The 23,387-nt window shown below is 38.9% G+C and overlaps 1 protein-coding gene across 1 annotated transcript; it reads right to left on the minus strand.

Moving 5' to 3' along the window:
• Positions 1–2,324: 2,324 nt before the first annotated feature.
• LOC139938801 (uncharacterized) lies at positions 2,325–23,330 on the minus strand. The gene is made up of 16 exons (XM_071934437.1): positions 23,055–23,330; positions 20,640–20,800; positions 19,322–19,504; positions 17,167–17,409; positions 16,306–16,455; positions 14,745–14,950; positions 13,951–14,178; positions 13,309–13,425; positions 12,858–13,009; positions 11,936–12,056; positions 10,141–10,294; positions 9,790–9,992; positions 8,709–8,852; positions 7,943–8,072; positions 6,329–6,605; positions 2,325–4,447 (listed from the first exon to the last, which is right to left on the minus strand). The coding sequence occupies exons 1-16, from the start codon at positions 23,186–23,188 to the stop codon at positions 4,387–4,389; spliced, it is 2,664 nt and encodes an 887-aa protein (XP_071790538.1). The 5' UTR covers positions 23,189–23,330; the 3' UTR covers positions 2,325–4,386.
• Positions 23,331–23,387: the final 57 nt, after the last annotated feature.

Raw genomic sequence — 23,387 nt, forward strand, 5'->3', positions numbered from 1 at the left:
CACCCACCTTTTCCAAATGAATTATCTTTTTAAATGAAAGAATGTATTTTAGAAACAATCACTGTTTCACATGTTTACTCTGTATTTCATCTTTTTGAAACTGATGTCTATTTTTGTTATGAATCTAATATAAGTGAAATCTAGGCTGTTTATATTTTTGTTTTGTTTACTGAGAGCTCTATGTCAACAAAAAATGTCACCTTTTTATATTTTGAAATTTGCCTTTTACCTGAAAATATTTTCTACTATAAGTATTAATCTGTTAATCGGATGCTATTGCAATTAAATATTTCTTTAGATGTGAGAAGATAACTTGTGTGTTTTGATTGTGTTTTATTGCCAATGAAGTTCCCTATTGATGGGGGTGATATGTTCTCTCACTGGTGTGGAACATATTTTAAATGAGCTGCAGTGTTTTGTAATCTTTGAACTCTGTCTAATTCACAAGACGTGGCACCAAATAAAAGGAGATTACCATAGTCAATACGAGAGAGAACTACATGATGGAGAGTTGAAAGGTTTGTGGTAACACCATGTAATGACTATAAATGAGTTGGGGTGGTTCTGAAAAGAACCATTGGTTTCAACTTGACGTTTTGATCAGTATTCTCTGATCGTCTTCTGGAGATAGTCATTGGTGTTACCGCAGACCTTTCCATATCGTATTTCCACAAGTTTCAAATCCTACTTGTGATGGAGAGTATCCTTATCCAGGTACCATTTGATTCTCTTTATGTTTACGTAATTACAAAATTATTGATTGGCAGCGGAGGCTAGAAACTTGCTTGCTAATTGTAAACATGTGATTTAAATTTTATTCCGAAGTTGTGGACAGAATTAGTAGGGTCAATCGATGTATCACCCATATGCAAAGATATCTTTGGCAGTTTCTTAAGGTTTTTTGGAGTACCAAGTGCAATGGACTTTGTTTTGCAGGGATGAGATGTCAGACTTTTATCTGAATTCAGACTTTTTAAGTCGACCTGGTGAAGAAAACTAGCCGTTACTTTTTCCATAATATAACAAAATCCTGCTCTTTGATCTACTTCTCTAGTGCTGAGAACACTGTTCCTAGAAGCTCCTTGAAATCTTTAACTCCAGGGGTTATCGCACAGGTGGAAAAGCCATAATATCATGGCTGAGCGGTAAAGAGCACCGGATTCAAGCTCTGGTGTTTGATCAGCAGAGTGTGGGTTCGAATCCCGGTCGTGACACTTGCTACATAAGATTGGGGAGGTAGTGCTTTCTCTGCTCTACCAGCCAGGCTTCGGGCTGATGATACCCAAGCCTACATCCGTATGGACTGTAAAAGGGGTAACCCTGTTTCAGCCCTAGGAGTAGGTGGCGACGGCCTCTGGAAAAAAATGATTGTAGCTCACACCTTGAAGGTTCCTTCAGGCCTCGTGTGTCTGGCAACTTGCATTAACAAAAATTCAAGACTAAAATAAAATACACTTCAGCATAGTTTGTATCCTACAAGTGTAGTTTCAGACCTGTTTGTGAGCAATGACCCTCATTCCTGGTGTTGTGATGTGGTATGATGAGTGAGCCAAGATTGATTGGTGGCTTTGCTTTGAAGGCACTTAGTACATGTAGGCCTACAAGTCAGAATTTTGAATATTCTATGTATACGCTGCTTGATTAGAAGCAGTTTGCTTCAGCGAAGGGGTGGCATGAATCATTTCCTGGCACTAAAAATTACCTTAGCTGCGCAATTTGAACACTCGAGGTTAATGACATTCTCACACAATGCACATCAAATAAACGCATCCAAAAGTATGTAAATTCTTTCAAATTTATTTAATTTATTGGGATTAAGTACAATACCAAGAAAATTATTAGCAAAAGTAGGGCCAAGTAATTAGAGACCTAGTGGAAGCTCAAAAAGTTTGCTAAGCACAAAAAACTATTGCTTATCAAAAATAGGTTACCAACCAGAATATCATACAGTTACCATTGCTAAGACTGGTACCCAGGTTATTTCTTGCTTAGCCAAGAAATTTGCTAAGCAGAATTTTTTGCCTAACAGCTGTATGAAACTGGGCCCTGGTGGCAGAATAGAGTTGCACTATAATCTGCTAAGCATTTTTTAAGCATTGGTGATTGACTGTGCAAATCTAGTATGTACATGTAGTTGAACTGGGAACCTTTTTAAAACCTTGTTCATGAGTTTTCTTCCAGCCATTGAGGACTGTACGGTCAAGACAAAATTGAGTTAAAAGATTTGGTAGCTTGACAAACACTCGACAAGGGGGAAGCAGATTTGCAAGACCAATAGTGTCTTTATATATTTGATTTGCGGTAACACCATGTGTGTGTATCTACTTGCCAGGTAGTCTTTGTTCGTTAGAGAACTGTCTTGCTATACATTCTACTACCGCAAAGTAGACTTTTGGGAAACATCTCAGTTCTGAAAAGAACTGTTCTGCTTTTTAACTACTACCTGTACTGGGCGAAAGATAGAAAATTGGCCAGGAATACTACTTTAGCTTACAGGATCGTGATTAACTGTACTACCGCGGAGTCAGTTCTTAATTGGTCTCAACGTTTCGACTCTAGTCATCGTCAGGAGCCTCGTTAGCATTACTAGAAAAGATTTTGGACCTTTTAAAAATTCCTTTAAAAACAAGAACATCTTTATAACAAAATCCATTATGGAAATAAACACTGTAACTTGCTGGTATTGAAGCATTTATGTAACACTCTCTGCAAAAAAAACTAAATATACAAACTTTCTTTTAAGTGATGCTCAATATAAAAACCAATATTGCAACAACAGTACAAAAATAGCTATTTTTTTGTCTTATTATATTAGTATTAAAATCTTAATAAATCCTATGATGGCGAGTGATAGGGTTTTTGTCTACTCACAAAAATATAGAAACAAAGACCTTGTCTATTCTAAATAAAGATAAAAAATAGGAAATATGAAATATGAAATAGATAATATCTACTTATTAAATGAAATATTGTAAAAATTGAGACGTGGTGAACCTTCCAGTTCATATTTACTCAAAGAGAAAAAGTATAGTCTACAAATTTAGGCCTAATTAGAGTTTCACCAAGGAATAACTTGGAGTTTGTTTAAAGGCAGTGGACACTATTGGTAATTACTCAACAAAAAAATTGAAAAAGAAGTCATTTTCCACAAATTTTATTTTGAGACCTCAAAATCAAGCACACAACTTTGTGTAACAAGGGTGTTTTTTATTTCATTCATATCTCAAAACTTTGACGACCAATTAACCTCAAATTTTCACAGGTTTGTTATTTGATGCATATGTTGAGATACACCAAATGGGAAGACTTGTCTTTGACAGTAACCAATAGTGTCCAGTGTCTTTAAGGAGAAGAAAGGAATAAAAAAATCACACCTTTCTGGTGAAAATATTAGATGTGTATCTACTTTGTACACAAAAAGTCATGGAACATCGTCACTAGAGGTTCTCAATTTCAACACCCCTCTTTACAAGTTTTTAAATTTAGTTTATTACTATTTTATGGTCAACTAAAAGTGCACATAATTGAGTCCATAGAACTATGGAAAGCATGTAGATTAGTTTTGTGTGGTCTGTTTATAACCAATGAATAATCAGAATCCACTTGTAAAACTGTAGCAGCTGTTAAAATATTGAAATTTTTTTAAATCCTTCGAATGTGCCATTTGTGCGAAGACATAAATCTGAAAAAAATACTAAACTTTGTTGGCTTAATAGTTTTAAATTGAAAAACTTAGAAAATTAAAAGTACAAAAAAGAAATAAAAACAGTACTTTGTTACACCATTCAATCAAATGCCTAATAAAAAAAAATAAGTTGTTTGGGCAAAATTTGCAGCCTCTGTGAACCCCTGGTTCATACGTGCTGCGAATGCGCTACAAATGTTGACATCACAAATTTGCAACGAATAATTCGCAACAGTTGAGCTGTGTTCAACAGCGATATGATGTCAAAACCGCTTTCCTTTCGCATTCACAGGAAGTACTTGTATGAACCAGGCTTAAGAGTTAATGCTGTCATGGATATTGAGTTGATTGTTATAATTTCCAGCTTTTGTGTAATTTCAACAATTTGCTAAAAATAGAGGTTACTGCTATCACAGACAGCATTTTCAAATCAGCCGAGATGAAGGCATAATTATTATAGAGCACTGCCGAGCAAAAGAATATGCCTTTTATAGCAGAAAACCGGTCGGAAATCTGACATAAGTTAGTTGTGTTAAACATTAAAAGTTAACAAGTTAAATGTGTATAAACTTGTTTTACCAGCATTCTTTGACTTGACACGTAAACTTGAGTTCTGCACAAAGAAGAAGTCGTAGACCTGTGCGGCGTCCAAGAATAATGCAGCAGTAGTATTGTCTTGTTATATCACCGGTGATCTCTATCTACTTGGCAGCACTTCTTTCTAGGCATGCAGTAACGATCGCTGTCCAGCCGGTCTGGTGACTGTGAGGTAAACCAGAAATTAGTCTCATCATTTATTTCTCTCTTCTCCTTAAAGGAACACGTTGCCTTGGATCGGTCGAGTTGGTCTTTGAAAAGCGTTTGTAACCGTTTTTTTATAAAATGCATATGGGTAGAAAGATGTTGTAAAAGTAGAATACAATGATTCACACAAACATGCCTCGAAATTGCGTGGTTTTCCTTTTACCTCGTCGTCTAACACGTCGGCCATTTATGGGGGTCAAAATTTTGACTCCCATAAATGGCCGACCATGTTAGTTCGCACAGTAGAAGGAAAACCACCCAATTTCGAGGCAAACTTGTGTGGATCATTGTATTCTACTTTTAAAACATCTTTCCAACCATATGCATTTTATAAAAAACGGTTACAAACGCTTTTGTTTTGACCAACTCCTCCGATCCAAGGCAACGTGTTCCTTTAAAGCCATTGGACACTTTTGGTAAACAGTATTGTCCAAGGCCCACACTTCGTGTATCACGACTTATATATAAAATAACAAACCTGTGAAAATTTAGGCTCAATCGGTCATCGGAGTAGGGAGAAAATAACGGGAAAACCCACTCTTGTTTCTGCACAATTCGCCGTGTCATGACATGTGTTTACTATAAATCTGTAATTTTTGTTGTCGAGAATTTATATTGTTTTAATGTTTTCTCAAAAAGTAAAGCATTTCATTGAGTAATATTTCAAGAGAAGTCTTTCACCATTACCTTCTGTAAACCCTGTCAATTATTTGTAAATCTATGAACTTTTTTGTTTTTGTCTGTACCGAAAGTGTATAATGGCTTTAAAATTACATAGTCTTGGTGCAAGACAGTCTTGTTTAGTTGGTAAAACAAGTACCGGTACGTACACGCATCATAGAGTATGGTGCACTCAAAACTACACAGTACGACGCCATTAATCCACCGGCAATTGTCATGCGGCCAGGATCTGAAAGTTTTCCCAATAGAGCCAGCTATCGCTCAATATTAAATGTGCGGCGCAGAGGGGAGTTATCTCCTCAAAAGTGAACTTTTCCACTGTAGCTCACAAGTCTGAGGAAACCTCCAATACTTCATCAGAACCAGAAACACTTTGGTTATTCCCTATTCTTCCATGGCAAGTGTTCCGTGTTCTCTTACAAATACTACAAGGGATAGAATATACTACTTAAAAGGACATGTGTTATTGTTAATGGAACCCCTATTCACTTAAGTCCTGTGTATTGTTATGTTGCACCCATCTGAAGCAACTTACATGTATGTTCACTAGAGTCCAATCTGTACTAGTTGAATATCATATTTAGTTATTTGTTAAACTATTTGTTAAAGGAACAGGTTGCCTTGGATCGGTCGAGTTGGTCTTTGAAAAGCGTTCTGTAACCGTTTGTTATAAAAAGCATGGTTGGAAACATGTTTTAAAAGTAGAATACAATGATCCACACAATTAAGCCTCGCAATCGCGTGGTTTTCATTTTACTTTGCGAACTAACACGGTCGCAATTTATAAATGGCCGACCGTGTTTGTCAGCGAGGTAAAAGGAAAACCACGGAAATTCGAGTGATACTAGTGTGGATCATTATATTCTACTTTTAAAATATTTATCTAATCATATGCATTTTATAACAAACGGTTACAAACACTTTTCAAAGACCAACGCGACTGATCCTAGGCAACGTGTTCCTTTAATGTTCATGTTAGTCCTTTTGTTTTTGTTTGTCTGTGCATGTCGACCACAAGCTTTGGCTTTTCTGAATATGCCCCCACTTCCAATTCTCCTCTTACTGTCCTTTGTAACTGTTATTTTGATTCTCTGTTGGAATGGAAATAAATGTCTTCATATGCAAATGACATGCGGTAAAATATTTGGTTGTACATACCTAGCTCCGCATCCACGTCCAGTGTCCCCATGAAAATACTCGTAGAATAAGACCAGGTCCTTAAAGGCAGGGTCGTCCTTGTAGAGGAGGTTATCAGCGTGGCACGGCCGGACCCCGTTCTCATCGGGGAGGAAGATGCTAGCGAGTCTCGTAGATATTTCCTTAGCGCAGTCCTTCAGTCTCATCATGTTTCCTGATCCCGTTGGGCATTCTACTTTGAAGTTGGGTCCGAAGAAGAAGTCATAGCGTTCCAGAGCCTCAATAATCAAGTAGTTTACTGGGAGAGAAAAAAACAGGAAACGTTTCAGTTGATTGTCTTCTCAGAATCATCAGTCAATCAATCAGTCAATCAATTGTAATGTTTATATAGTGCCATAAAATAATAATAATAATAATAAGACTTGTAATGCACACATATCCACCCTGCTGGGTGTTCAAGGCGCAGTAAAACCAAAAACAAAAACAAAACACAACACAAAGAAAAACAGAAAAATTAGTCATTGAAAACCTGTGACATAAGTTTTGAGAAGAGACTTGAATTTTGCGGTACAAAGACAAGATCGAAGATTAAGTGGTAGAGAGTTCCAGATGCGTGGCGCAGCTGAAGAAAAAACCTGTCACCCCATTAGTGTCGAGACTTGGGTTCAATGAGGAGAAGCATAGATCTTGATCGAAGATTCCTTGATGGAGCGTAAACTTGAAGCAGTTCAGAAATATAGTGGGGAGCCTTGCCATTAAGAGCTTTGTGGACAATGAGCATCAGCTTGAAGATGATTCGTTGAGAGATAGGGAGCCAGTGAAGTTGTTTCAGAATGTGGGTGATAGAACAGGATTTTCCAGACAGTGTCACAATGCGGGTACTATAGATTTTTATGGAAATTTTGTTGGAGAATATATATTTGGTTTGCGGTAACACCACCTGTGTATCTACTTGCCAGGTAGATTATGTTCTTTTGAGAACTTTCTCTTGCTTTATATTCTACTACTGCGAAGTAGATTTTTTGAATTCGGGAGACTTCTCCGTTCTGAAAAGAACCTTCCTGCTTTAGCTTTTACTGGAGCGTTATAAACTTCACTGCCGCGGAGTGAATTCTAATTGGTCTCAAGGTTTCGACTAGCTAGCTCTAGTCATCGTCAGGAGAACTTACCATGACACTATATACCTTTAAAGGGTGTATTTACTTTTTGTAGGCCAAAAAACACAATGTCCACAGATTTGCATTAAACTTAGACAGTTTGAAGATAATGATGGTAGAAAGCTTCCCTGAAAAAATTACGTGCTGAGGTGCTGTGGTTTTTGGGAAATGAGTACGAGAATGTCATGAAAATCATGTAGGGCTCATGAGACAAAAATTATAGGCAATTACAAACGTATTTTCATGACATAGTTTTACTCCTTTCTCAAAAACTACAACACCTTAGTAAATAATATTTGAAGGGAAGCTTTCCACTATCATTATCTTCAAACCCTGTAAGTTTAATGTAAATCTATGAACATTTTGAAAAAGTGCCCAAATCCTTTAAAACACAACACATAAAATGTGATAATTTTTTTTTTAAACCTTTACGATAACTATGGAAATTAATAACGCCATTTGGTATGACTGGTCTTACCACAGAGCCATATGGGTCCACGCCAATTACTATTCCCTCCAAAGAGATAGGTGTCTGACTCTCCGGGGACGTAGCTGACCTTATATTCCTCTCCGCCTACGTTCACTACAAACGGCTTATCTTTATGGACCTAGACACGCAATACAAAGACAAAATAACATGAATGAGATTATTTATTTTGGTTTTTACCCTTGCACCGATGTGTGTTAGCACTGTATACTCGATTCTTTCCCTGAGTTTTGTAAAAAAAAATCACAGGTATATTACTCTGGCGGGATTGGAACCTAGGTCCTCTAGAATTCTAGAGCAATGTTATACCAGCTAGACTACTGAGATTGCCGGTTAGTTAGAGGCAGTTTGAATCCTATGTTTTGGCAGCGGGTACTGCAACAATCTATTAAAACTAATGACAATGTATCCTCAGTAATTACTGATGATGTGCTCATGCCTTCAAGTGTATGTGATGCGATCAAGCTAAATGAGTCATATGTTGGAAATACCAGTATGAAGAAACAAGCCAAAACAGGCCAACAGGGGCGAACCCCTTCTCTTTTTGATAAGTGCACTGGGTTCTTTTACATGCGTTACAAAACACATGGGACCAACGGCTTTAAGTCCCATCCGAAGTATGAATTACAGTTAAGTGTCTTGCTTAAGGACACAAGTGTCACAGCTGGGGATTCGAACCCACACTCTGCTGATCAGAAACACCAGATTTTGAATTCGGTGCTCTTAACCGCTCGGCCACGACACACTTACTACTGACCTTAGACAATGAGCGGATTCCATATGGAGCCAGAAACTCCTCTTCATCCAGCATGTATTTCAGAACTCGTTTCAGTTGCTTCCTCTGTGGGATGCCGAGAAGATGACGTCCATGAATGCCGTCTGCCATCGTCTTGTAGGCAATCTGTACACAAAGCCACAAGATGCATTCAGAATTCTTAATAGTCTTGGTTCAAATAGACTGTTCCAAGTGCGCAGGTGCTGCATGCTACCTGTGGATGCGCTGGCATCGCTGGGTTGCTGATGAAGCGTTCTGTTTTGTACACACAGACATGGGAAAATCGTTGATTTACACACTTTCCCTGACAGGACAGTATAGACCTTTATGACCGTGTGGTCATCTTGATTTTACTCCATTCCAACTCATTGTAACCAAACTGAGGCTGGACAAAATAATAGTCTGGTGCCATGCGCAATGAACCTTAGCATTCATTACTGTTATTGAAAACAGGGAACATGACTAAGATGGTGACAGCGTGATTAAGGTTTATAACAGAGTTATGTACAATATTCTTACTATACAGAAAGTGAAAACTGAAATTCTGTCAAAAAAACGTTGCCTGTATGTGTAAAACATTAGAGACCCTACCAGTCCATTCGTTATTATTTTGTTTGGTTCGTTGCTTTTTGTTTAACTTTTGCTGTACTTTTTGATGTACTTGTATTTGTTTAGGTCAAATAAATAATAAAAATAATAATAATAATGATCAGAGGCCCTGGGGTGTGTGTGTGTGTTAGGCCTAGGCGACAAATGAAATTTACAACTGAACTAGTCGAGTCTCAACTAGTAATGACCCCAAGATGCATTGTGTCATAATGTTTGTCGCAGGCACAAAAGGTAAAAATTCATGCTGAAAGGATTGAACGATTGAGTCACTGATCTGAGTGACACAATTGGTTCCCCAAACAGGTAGTCGCAACTATTTTTGTAGTAATCGCGACTATTTTTGTATTAGTCATGGTGGCATAATTAACCGAGTAGTTGAAAAACAGTAGTCACGACTCAATAAGCGCAATTATGACACTAGTCGCACTAGTCGCCAGTGCGATGTGTGACTCACATGATCAGACAGCTCCGTACGGTGATTCATAAACCAATCCAATCTCTTCTTGAATCCGGGTAGTTTCAGTATGACCTCCTCCTCGAGGGTCAATGAGGCAAAGAGTGGGACCAGGCCCACCATGGAGCGGATACGCAGCGGTAACGTACAGGTGTCTGTCTTTAAGACGTCGTAGTAAAACCCATCCTCCTCGTCCCATAATCCTGGAAGACAACATGGAAATGGATTGATCAAGCGGTGACAATTTTAATGAAAACTAATATAAAAAACACGTTGATTGTTTTAGTCCTATATAAATGTAGATTTATCAAGAAGCATCAAGCCTGAGTTTTTGAGTTTGTAATAACTCACCTCCTCCCACACTGTTCATGGCATCAATGATTCCGATGAAATGTTCAAAGAACTTGCTGGCCATGTCTTCATAACTCTCGTCACTTCTGGCCAACTCCAGAGCAATGTCCAGCATGACTACGCAGAAGAAGGCCATCCAGGCTGTCCCATCTGCCTTCAAGTCATAAACAATATCAAGAATATTATTATTATTATTATTTTACTTTTTTTTACCCATATACACCGTTGTGTGAAGCACTGTACACTCATTACTTTCCTGATTTTACTCGGGTGGGATTTGAACCCACGACCCTTGCAATTCTAGAGCAGTGTCTTACCAACTGACCACCGAGAGAATCCAGAATCTTCCTCTGCTACCAATTTCCATTTTTTTAATCAAAACTTTATTACTCTCCAAAAAGAAGAAATTACATTGCTCTCACAAGTTTACAGGAACGTTACAGAATTGGTTTTGCTAACAAAACAGTTGCTGGCAGTGTAAGCACTTTATGTAATCCACCATACACATAAACTGACAAGCCTGTAGAAGTTTGAGATCGATCGGCCATCTGGGTCACGCGAAAATAGTGAAAAACCGATTACACATTTTGCATCAGACATTGATGCAAAATAATTAATAAAACGTTCACTGAGCTATAATTTATAAACTCCAAACGCAAAGTTAAACTATTTAATTCTCATCAAATATGGCATTTCAGGCAGAAATATTTCAAAGGATGTTTTCTACTATCATCATCATTAGACCGTGTAAGTTTGATGTAAATCTGTGAGCTTCACGATTTTGTTTTGTTACCAATTCTTTAACATTCCTGTAAAAGCACCACCTGCATTTCAGGTAAACAAATTTAACAACTTTGTCCACCTTTGACTTGTAGGCCCCGACTTCATCCACTTGGAACCTGGGCCCAAATTCATAGAGCTGCTTAAGCACAAAATTTTGCTTAAGCAAAAAAATCCTTGCTTAGTAAAATCAGATTACCGGCCAAGACTCCACTCAATTGTTATGCTAAGTAAACAACAGCTAAATACCAGTCGCAAGCAATGTATATGGCATGAATTTTTTGCCAGTAACATGTGAAAAATAAGCGAGCTATTTTCGTGCTTAAGCAAATTTTTTTGCTTAAGCAGCTCTATGAAATTGGCCACAGGTTTAAACCCACCCCATGAGACCAGATGTCCTGCATTTTGGAGAATTATTTCCCTTCCAAGATCTTGGATTAGAATAGTAGCTAGGTTAGAAAGGTGTCCTTGGAATACTAAGGACTGAAGTTTGTGAGCAGAACGTCAACTTTGGACAGATTCCTTGATGGACACTATGTCTGTGAGAGATGTTGAGGCTACTTAAAGACAGTGGACACTATTGGTACTTGTCAAAGACTAGCCTTCACAGTTGGTGTATCTCAACATATGCATAAAATAACAAACCTGTGAAAATTTGAGCTCAATCGGTCATCGAAAATGCGAGATATTAATGAAAGGAAAAAACACCCCTGTCGCACCATGGTCACACGAAGTTGTGTGCTTTCAGATGCTTGATTTCGAGACCTTAAATGCTAAATCTGAGGTCTCATAATCAAATTCGTGGAAAATTACTTCTTTGTCAAAAACTACTTCACTTCAGAGGGAGCTGTTTCTCAAAATGTTTTATACTATCAACCTCTTCCCATTACTGTAATCAAGAAAGGTTTTATGAAAATAATTATTTTGAGTAGTTACCAATAGTGTCCACTGCCTTTAAGGCATTCAGGAACCAGACTCCCATAAATGCTTTTAAAATCTCTAGTACACTACCAACCTGTTCCAGATGACCTCCAGTGGGCAAAGGTCGTGACCTGTCAAACACACCAATGTTGTCAAGACCCAGGAAGCCACCAGAGAAGAGATTCTTCCCATCGGGGTCTTTCCTGTTGACCCACCTACAGGTAGACAAACAAAACAGACAAAGTTAGGCCGTGTCCGAATTGGTGGCTACGGCCGCGGCTATGACTGTTGCCAGAGGTGTTGCTAAGGGCGTCCTATACTTCAATGCATGATGACGCGGCGATCCGGCCGTAGCCGTGGCCGTAGCCGCCAATTCGGATCCGTTTTTAGCTTTGTACCACAAAAGTTCAAATCTCTTCTCAAAACTTATCTTATGTCACAGGTTTTCAAGGACTAATTTTGTTGTATTCTTTCGTTTTGATCTTGGTTTAACTACACCTTGAACTCCTGGCAGGGTGGGTATGTGCGCATTGCATTATTGCTATTACTATAATTATTTTCATGACAAGTTTCACCCGGCACATGACCTCTTTCAGCCCATGCGGTCTAAGAATCGTTTACGTTCAATTAAATCTGGATCCAACCGTACTTTGCAGAGTTTTTAGCCCACAGCTGTCCGTGTTCAAAATGACAGGTTTTAATCATGAATGTCTATTTCTGATTTTAATTCTATCGTACTATTTTTATCTTTTGTCTTTGGCCTGTATATTGTAATACTTTTCAGAGTTGTTTATATTATATTTCCATGTATTTTTGTATAAATGGTTAATTTTTAGTGTAATTTGTATATAACATAATACTTTTAGACATGCAAAACCAATACGAATTTCACTGTACTAATATTTGTTTTTTACAAGTGACAATAAAACATTATTCTATTATTCTATTCTATTAATACATAGTAATTATTATTATTATTATTATTATTATGAAGCAGTTTTTCATTATTCACAAACCATGTGAAGTTGAGGAGTAGCTTCTGGAAGCATTTCTTGAGGAATATTCTGTCCCTTGATCCCCGGGCAAAGCCAATCTTGAAGACTCTGAATACGGCCCAAGCATGGACCGGTGGATTCACGTCACCAAAGGCAAACTCGTAAGCCGGGATCTACGGATTCACAAAATTCAATAATAGGACAGTTGTTCAATTATTTGAAACCATTTATATAGCCGCTTTGTTGCAGCGTAGAGGTATAACAAAGCAAACTCCCAAGCATGATGTCAAATCATTGTCATTTTGACGCGCACCGTCAATGGCAGAAGTGTTTTTCTGTTTTCAAAACTTGAGACTTGGGGCCTGATTTTTTAATCGATAGTTACGAAAAGTTCATTAGTGTAAAAATATCCAAATTACATTTGAATGGTAAACCAACGCACTCAAGTAGCTGTTTAATAATTGAACCTTACCTGTCCGTTTGGGGCCATGTACCATTCTCGAAGGAAGAGCAATAGTTGGTCCTTAGCGAAGGTTGGGTCGAGCTTAGCGAAAGGAATCATGTGGAATGCCAGATCCCATGAGGCGTACTGTTACACAAAAAAAACAATAAAACATGTTACAAACAATACATCTTCTTTTTTTCTTTTTTGCACTTATGGCTTTCCATAGTTTTCCATCTTCAGTTGGCGAAAACTTGGGCTGTGACTTTGCAAAGAAGGATCTGTGGACAGTTCCAGACAGACAGCATCTTACGGGCAACTTGGGTTTTGGCTTTGAGCGGAGTTGATTCTGAGTTGATTCTTTTCTACACAGCCAAGTGGTTCGCCCACCAATCATGTTCGAGGAATTTGATAAAACACGCATATAAGAGATGTTAAATTTGCATCGAGGATAAAGAATATTGCAAGGGTTGTGGCTTTGAATCCCACCCAAGTAACATGCCTGTGATATTTTTTTCACAGGACTCGGGAAAGTACTGAGTATACAGTGCTAGCACACATCGGCGTATGGGTAATAACCAAAATTAAAACACGCTAAAGATTTGCTCGTAGAGTAAGCTGATTGACTGTACACTCGATCAATCGATCTATCAATATCAGTCAACCTCTTACCCAGGGATACTCCCATTTATCCGGCATGGAGATGATGTCCATGTTGTGCAGGTGTTTCCACTCCACGTTGCGCCCCTGGTTGCGACTCTCTGGTGGTCTGGGGGTCTCCCGGTCTCCCTTGAGCCAACTCTTGACGATGTAATGGTAGAACTGCTTGCTCCAGAGTAGACTCGCGTAGGCTTGCCTTGCTACGTTGTACTCCTCTGGATTATAGGTGGATGGGATGATCTGTTTTGGGATTGAGAAGATTAACTGGCTTAAGTCCGAGAGGATTTGATTTAGTGACGATTAAGTCCTCACTCTTTGCCATGAGACCAAATAAACAACAAACTTTTTTTCCAGTTACATGTCATTTTGTAAATAGGGTCAGTACATGGTTGTAGGTCAAAAAGTTTCTTTTTTTTTACACTTTGTTTTTATTCTGATACAGTCTGGCAAGTGTCTAAAAATTCCATACTTAGGCAATTAAATTCTTCCCCCCCCCCAAAAAAAAGTGTTCCTAAATGCATCACAGACGTCTTCAGTATACTTTAAACTCACATGAGGTACTCAGAAGATGTTGCTGGTTAATATGGAGGTACGATTGTGTCAGATGTATGTAAAAAAAAAAAAAAAAACAGATAAATTTCCAGCTAAAATTGTTTCCTAAATCCTCAGCTCACAACTTCTGTCCAGTCCCCACTCGTGGAGCACATTCAACAGGTTAACCAACGGTCTAAATACTTGACCAAGGTGAACCTTATTTGTTTTTTTAATTGCAAAATGTTTCTGATCTTAAATTAATTTACACTAACCGTGGAATAGAAATCATCTGTTTCTTGTTTCCTCGTCTTGAAGACATCATCGAATGCTTCCTTCCCGAAGCACTCCCCATCTGGCTCCTCCTCCTTGGTGCAGAATCTTGTCCTGATCACCGCCTCCTCACCAGGAGCCACCTCCAGGATGTAGTGTGCTGCACACTTTGTGCCTCGATTCCTGCCATCTATGGCGTCTTTCTCACCTGGAAAAGTGGCAAACAGGGTTGTGGTTGAACTTTTACCCTACATAAGTTGTCTATCAGGCAGGCTTGCAAAGGGCACTTCCATTGGAAACGTATTAAAGTCCATGTGAAACTTTTGAAAGGACATCTAGGCAAAGACCAGGGCCCAATTTCATAAAGCTGCAAACACGAAAAGCTGCTAAGCACAAAAATTTGCTTAGCATGAAATTTCTTCCTTGATAAAAACAGGATAACCCACCAAATTTCCATTTGTTGGCAATTGCTTGTTACTGGTATTTAGCTCTTGTTTGCCTATCCCTGAAAATCACATGGAAATTGGGTTGGTGATCCTGTTTTTATCAAGGCAAACATTTCATGCTAAGCAAATTTGTGTGCTTAGCAGCTCTATGAAACTGGGCCCTGGGGCAACAGAGCCATGTCCTCTCTGGCCTCTGCGTAGATCTAGAACTGTATCCTATTTCATAGAGCTCCTTAGCGACAAATTTCGTGCTTACTGTATGATTTCCATTTCATAGCGCTGCCTACTGTAGGCACACAAAAGGGCATGCTAACCTGCCAGTGCTTACTGCGTGAAAATTAATAACACATTACAAATCCATGGTGAACAGGCAAGATGGCCGCCTTATTTTTTTTGTCTGCCTGTGAAATACGCTTATAAATGCTCATGCAAATTTTTCTGCAACAGTATGCTTGAAGTCTAACTTAATTCCAGAGGGAGTCCTTTCTTACAATGTTTTATACTATCAACAGCTCTCCTTTACTCCTTACCAAGTAAGTTTTTATGGTAATAATTATATACTTTGAGTAATTACCAAGAGTGTCCAGGGGTTGATTTCACAAAGAGATAGTAAAAACTTAAAGGCAGTGGACACTAATTGTAATTACTCAAAATATTTACTAGCATAAAACCTTTCTTGGTGACGAGTAATGGGGAGAGGTTGATGGTATAAAACATTGTGAGAAACAGCTCCCTCTCAAGTGCCATAGTTTTCGAGAGAGAAGTATTTTTCCACGAATTTGATTTCGAGACCTCAGACTTATAACTTGAGGTCTCGAAATCAACCATCTAAACGCACACAACTTCGTGTGACAAGGGTGTTTTTTCTTTCATTATTATCTCGCAAGTTCAATGACCGATTGAGCTCAAATTTTCACAGGTTTGTTATTTTATGCATATGTTGAGATAAACCAACTGTGAAGGCTAGTCTTTGACAATTACCAATAGTGTCCACTGCCTTTAAGGCTAGTCCTAAGTTAGGAAGAGTAACTAGTCCTAACTTGAGATAAGATTAGTCTTAACTCTTTGTGAAATCCACCCCTGTGCCTTTAAGTAACGTGCGGATGCACCAGCTTACCATCTACGACGTAACGATGGAAGGCGTCCCGAACATACTTGGTATAGTTGTCAATCCCATACAGTTTCTGGGAGTTGGTCTCATTCTCTGTGAAGAGTACAGACGGCTCGCTACCATCTGGTGAAACATCGTACATGATGGTCATCTTGTCTGCAGGGGAAGTTGATAATAAGTAATTATAATCAGTTTTCATATTGCGCCTAATCTACAGACATCTCAAAGCACTTACTATGTTGTTAAGACGAAGTGGTGTGTCGTGGCCGAGTGGTCAAGTTAACCAAGCCCAAACTCTGGTGTTGTCAGCAGCAAAGTGTGGGTTCGAATCCCGGTCATGACACTTGTTCCCTTGAGCAAGGCACTTAACCATAATTGCTTCGTAACAAGTTGGGAAGGTAGTGCATTTTTCTCTACCAGTCAGGCTCCTAGTGGATGATACCCATGTTTACATCCTGGTGGCAGTTGATTTGGGTCTACAGCCCAATTCAGGTAAAAGTAGCCCTCACCTTAGGGGTGGTGGTCCAGCCTTGTGACCTTAGGCAATATCCCATAACAAAAAAAAAGTTCTTGAATTATGAGATCCACTTATTAAAACCTTATAAAGGTTAGAAAGGTGCAGCCATCAATTTCACAAAACTCTTCCTAACTTAGTATTAATCTTAGGACTTAGAACAAGTTAAGTTCCGCATACGCAGACGCTTATAGTAGGCATTGAACCCATCCTAAGTTAGGACTAGTTACTCGTCCTAACTCGACATAGGATTAATCCTAGCGTTTCTTGGAATGAAAATGGCTCCTAGGTGCACTCTGCAGCCAACTGGGTAAAAAAAAAACAGAGCAAGCCCCCTTCTCCTGACAACCTACCCAACGATTCGTGTGTAAGCGCTATCTTTCCATCTCTTCCTTGAGACATCCTCGGCTTCATTCCGCATCCCTCGTGGTCGCAGCCCCATATCCAGGTATTACGGAACCAGTACTGAGGCAGTACGTGAATGGTTGCGGTGTCCGGTCCACGGTTTACCACAGTGATGCGACAGAGCATATCATTTGGTGAATTCTTGGCGTACTCCGCGAAGACGTCCCAGTACTTGCTCTCCTTGAAGACACCTGTTCAAGAACAACAATAAAGAATTGGTTTATCTCTCAGTATTATGTGTGCAGGAGATCCCTCAAGGATCGCTGAACCACCTTCTTGAAATGTAGGAGTTTTAGGCACTGTTTCCCCAGCAAGGTACATGGAAAGAGGATATCAGCCTACAAGCTTACCAGTTCAAATTCAAACTCTGTGTCTGTAATACTCCTTGCTTTGCTTAACCTCTCAAGTGTGTGTACCCTGACTGGGTGTATATATAGGAGATGACTTTATAAACCCACAAGCATACCCTACTCAAGACATCTGGTTCAAACTCCAGGTATATGTGACACTCCTCTCTTTGCCTACTACCTCTCCAGGGTGTACCCTCACTGGGTGTATATATAGGAGATGACTTTATAACTTAACTCAACTTAACTCAAATGCATTTATAAAGTGCTGTTTTAAAGCACTGTACAGTCAAGAAAAACATTAAAATGCAGGATTAAAAAACATGAGAAAAAATAGCAAATGGTTTTTTTAAAAATACACAACAGTTAAAAATGTAGCAAAAATTTAGTAAAAACATTGCATTACAAAAAATCATATTACATGGAATAAAATACAAAAAAATAAGCGTCAGGCGTAAATCAACCCCATTTCTGAAAAACAGGAGACAAAATTGGAAAAAAAAAATTAAAAAAAATAAAAATAATCCTGGTATCCTGGTTCAAACTCTGGGTATATGACACTCCTCTCTTTGCCTTACTAACAGATGTAAGGGTACACTTTCAATGTTTGTGAGTACAGGTGGGTTTATGAACCCATGAACCTACCCAAAATCTTCCAGCTCAAATTCAAGGTCTGTGATCCCCCCATCTTTTTTCTGCACAGGAAAGCACACAGACCTTTGCTACAAATTGGTAGTGGCTACGCTATACCTAAACCTGTCTATCCTTTGACTAAATAGTGTATTAAATAATAATAATAATAATAATAATAATAATAATAAGACTTGTAATGCGCACATATCAACCCTGCTGGGTGTTCAAGGCGCAGTAAAACCAAAAAACAAAACAAAAACAAAACACAACACAAAGAAAAACAGACACAACAAAATTAGTCATTGAAAACCTGTGACATAAGATAAGTTTTGAGAAGAGACTTGAATTTTGCGGTACAAAGACAAGATCGAAGATTAAGTGGTAGAGAGTTCCAGATGCGTGGTGCGGCTGAAGAAAAAGACCTGTCACCCAATGAGTGTCGAGACTTGGGTTCAACATAGAGTAAGGACAGAGAGGGTTCAATGAGGAGAAGCATGGAACTTGATCGAAGATTCCTTGATGGAGTGTAAACTTGAAGCAGTTCAGAAATATAGTGGGGAGCCTTGGCACTAAGTCAATGGGTTTGTGGGTATGGGTGTTTTTATATACCTTGAACCTACCCGAAATCTTCAAGTTCAAATTCAAGGTCTGTGATTCTCCACACTTTGCTTCTGTTAAGGAAACCACACAGACCTCTGCTACAAACTGACTGTGCTATACTCCTCTCTAACCTGTCGACCCTTATTACTAACAGGTGTGTTGGCACTCTTTTAAGGGGTTTGTGGGAACAGGTGGGCTGGTGAACCCGTGAACCTACCCGAATCTTCCAGTTCAAATTCAAGTCCGGTGATTTTCTTCACTTTACTTCTGTCCAGGAAAGCACACAGACCGTTGCTAACAACTGGCTATGCTATTTTCTTTTCTTACATGTCTACCCCTTTATTTGCACTCTGTCATTTAGCCTTTTTGAGGTATAGCGGACACTGTAGGAGTACAATGTTTGGTTTGGTGGATAGAGGCAAACTTAGCCAAACCTAATAGTGACGAGGCATTGTGTCTGCCAAATCTCAAAAAGGCTATGAGTTTGTGGGTATGGGTGGTTTAATAGAACTTATGAACCTACCCGAATCTTCCAGTTCAAATTCCGGTTCTGTGATGCTCCTCTCTCTACCCTGGCTCTCCAGCAAGGCGTATGGGTACTCCGACTGGGGGTACTTGTAGAGCGCCTTCATGTAGGAATGAGTGGGAGATGAGTCCAGGTAGTAGTAATTCTCTTTACAGTCTTCACCATGGTTACCCTGTGGTCCTAAAACATAACAGGTTACATTTGTTTTGTTAAAGGAACACGTTGCCTTGGATCGGTCGAGTTGGTCTTTGAAAAGCGTTTGTAACCGTTTTTTATAAAATGCATATGGGTAGAAAGATGTTGTAAAAGTAGAATACAATGATCCACACAAACATGCCTCGAAATTGCGTGGTTTTCCTTTTACTTCGTCGACTAACACGTCGGCCATTTATGGGGGTCAAAATTTTGACTCCCATAAATGGCCGACCATGTTAGTTCGCACAGTAGAAGGAACACCACGCAATTTCGAGGCAAACTTGTGTGGATCATTGTATTCTACTTTCAAAACATCTTTCCAACCATATGCATTTTATAAAAAACGGTTACAAACGCTTTTCAAAGACCAACTCGACCGATCCAAGGCAACGTGTTCCTTTAATATTAAAGGCACTGGACACCTTTGGTAGTTGTGAAAGACCCATAGAGTTATATATAAGAACTAGAGAGCGCACTTGCCTATATACGCGCCCCGGCATGCACCCAGGCGGCCATTTTCTAAGTTGACAAAACTGGCATCTCATAGCGTGTGTTTGTGCGGCCATTTTGTAAGTTGAACAAACAGCATCGCGTGAGCATTCAATAAAAAAAAACTCAAACGTGTATTTCATATTCAATGCGCGTGCAGAATGACGCGCTTGTCATCTTGCGGTCCCGTGGCGTTTGTGCACGAAGCATCACTCGTGCGCCCTCTAGTTCTTATATATATAACTCTATGGAAAGACCAGTGTTCTCAAATGGTGTATCACTGGTGTATCCCAATATTTGCATAAAATTACAAATCTGTGAATATCTGTAATCAATTGGTCATAGTCGCACTGCTAGACACAGTGGGACAATAAGTTTGTACAGGGGTCTTTTATGCGCCCTGATAAATTCTGTTACAACACACGGGACCTACAGCTTTACGTCCCATTTGAAGGATGAAGCAATGGTTTAATGTGTTGCTTAAGGACACAAGTGTCACGACTGACTAGACTGGGACTCGAACCCACACTCTGCTGATCAGAAATACCAGAGTTTGAGTCTGGTGCTCTTAACCACTCGGCCACGACACTTCCACATTTCCTTTTCTTTTTCTTCAAAACATTGAGCTTACCTGTCAGGCCATACAGTCTTTCCTTCAAGATGGTATCTTTGCCGTTCCACAGTGCCAGACCGAAACATAATCTACACTGCCGATCTGTTATTCCAAGCAGTCCGTCCTCACCCCAGCGAAATGCACGGGAACGGGCGTGGTCGTGGGGGAAATAATCCCAGCTAAGAAAATAACAATAAACAACAACGTGACAAACAAACAACTCAAGAGAGAATATTATAAACAATTACTAAAATTTCTCTACCATTTAAAAACTTGGCATGCAAATTGCAAAGTTCTACCTACATGTACTGTTAGTTGGTCAAAACAAAAGATAAGTTCTATCTATCACTATCAACACTTTGTCCCTGTATTTGAAAAAAAAATCTGGGAAAACAAACATTTTTATGTCTGCCATTGGACTCTCTTACATTCCGTATATGTCAAACAAAGCTTTTTAACTTGCATCACGCCGGCGTTTTGTACAGTTGCTTTAAAGGCAGTGGACACTATTGGTAATTACTCAAAACATAAAAACTTACTTGGTAACAAGCAATGGGGAGCTGCTGATAGTATAAACATTGTGAGAAACGGCTCCCTCTGAAGTAACATACTTTTCGAGAAAGAAGTAATCTTCCTGGAATTTGATTTTGAGACCTCAGATTTAGATTTTGAGGTCTCGAAATCAAGCATCTGAACTAAAACAACTTCGTGTGACAAGGGTGTTTTTTCTTTCTTTATTATCTCGCAACTTCGTGGACCAACTGAGCTCAAATTTGTACAGGTTTGTTATTTTATGCACATGTTGAGATTTATAACAAAGTGACATTACTGGTCTTTGACAATTATCAAAAGTGTCCAGTGTCTTTAACCATGGCTGGAGATGCCCCGTGGTGAGTAAAATAAAATTATGTCTAGGTAGTGCCTATCAATGGCTTAGTAGCATTGATACAGGACTCCCAAAATAATAATGGATTTGTCTATTGAACCACAGAGCTAGGACCATGCTTGAACTTCAATTTACTAGCTACTTAGGCTGAACCTTGGTCCATTAAAGGATTTGGGTACCTTTTCAAAATGTCCATAGATTTACATTAAACTTACAGGGTTTAAAGTGGAAAGCTTCCCTTCAATTATTACTTACTGAGGTGCTGTAGTTTTTGAGAAATTAGTAAAACAATGTCATTAAAATACGTTTGTAAATGCTTAAAATAATTTTCGTCTCATGAGACGAAAATTATTATCATGACATTGTTTTTCTCATTTCCCAAAAACTACAGCACCTCAGCACGTAATATTCAAGGAAGCTTTCTACTATCATTATCTTCAAACAGTGTAAGTTTAGTGTAAATCTGTGGACTTTGTGTTATCTGTCCTACAAAAAATATACACCCTTTAAATTATAACTGTAATGTTTTGTTATTATCCTATCTTAATTCTAACTGTAATGTTTTGTTAGCCTAGTGGTGATCTTATCTTGGCTAGACAATTCATAAAGTGTTAATCTACTCTTAAGTCTTAACCTTATCTTCTTATCGATTCCAATGATGTTTTGACAAGTAGAATCAAGCCATTACTAAATACAGGCATGATTTTTTGGTCCTTGGGGAAAAACATATGAATATTATTTAGCACTTTATAACTAACCAGTAGACTGGCAGTACTGTAAAAAATACATTACAGTAACATAGGGTTTGGTTTTTGGTTCTCGGTTCTTGGTTGAAATGCTCAAAACAAAGTATTGACCCAATTCACCTGACTTCATCATCAGAATAATCTTGGATGCGCCATACTGGTGGGCTATGTCAACGTGCGTTATTCAGTGAAGTGCGCATTTTAGGCAACGCTGCGTTTGCCCTATTGCCCACCAAAATGGTGAGCGTGGCAGAGTCGCAGCGTGTGACGTGCGTGCAAGGGGTCAATAGGGCCTATAACTTTCTAATAACTACTTTGGGTTTGGGGTTGGTTAGACATTTTTTAGGCTATCTAGAATAATGTTTTTGAGGGTAAAAAAAACTACAGAAATCAGACTACAGTTTGAATTGAAGAATATCACACCTGCTAATCAATAGTATTAAGCCTAACAATGTTGCTACAAATGTTTTGTACTGAGATGGAGTCTAGTAAAATGGGTTTTCTCAATTTTACCACGATTTTATTATTTTAACTAATTTTTACGCCCAAATGACTTAGCACTAGCCTACTCCCACTCTAGCAGTATCACTTTTAAAATTCCCCCCCCCCCAAAAAAAAAAAAAAAAAATCAACCATCATTCATAATGTTTGTTTATTTGTATTGTTGTAGCACTAGCACTAGCATTCTACCTAGTAGCAGCTACGGCTGTGATAACGTAGCTATCGTAATCAACAAATACAACTATATTGTTTGGAAAGTTTGTCGTGAGATAAAGTTCAAATTCAACCACCGATATTTACCAGCTTCCATCGGCTGAGTAGTCTTCCCTGACGGTGCCCCACTGCCGCTCCGAGAGGTACGGGCCCCATCGCTTCCAGTTCTTCACCCGCTGGTCCGATTCAGCCAACCTCTCCTTCTCCATGACCAACGCCATCTTGTTCCTCACCGATGACTGAGCAAGAAAGGGTGTCCTTGTTGGCTAAAGAGACTCTGGAGTTCACTTTGAGAATTAGAGAACCCTTCCTCTATCATGGAGAAACATGGACACTAGTTTAACATGTAAAATACAATGTCAATACTTCCTCGTCCAATATCCGCACACACCGCACAAACAAGGCTAGTCTTGTTTCAAT

This window comes from Asterias amurensis, chromosome 6 (assembly GCF_032118995.1).
Source record: "Asterias amurensis chromosome 6, ASM3211899v1".
Lineage (NCBI taxonomy): Eukaryota > Metazoa > Echinodermata > Asteroidea > Forcipulatida > Asteriidae > Asterias > Asterias amurensis.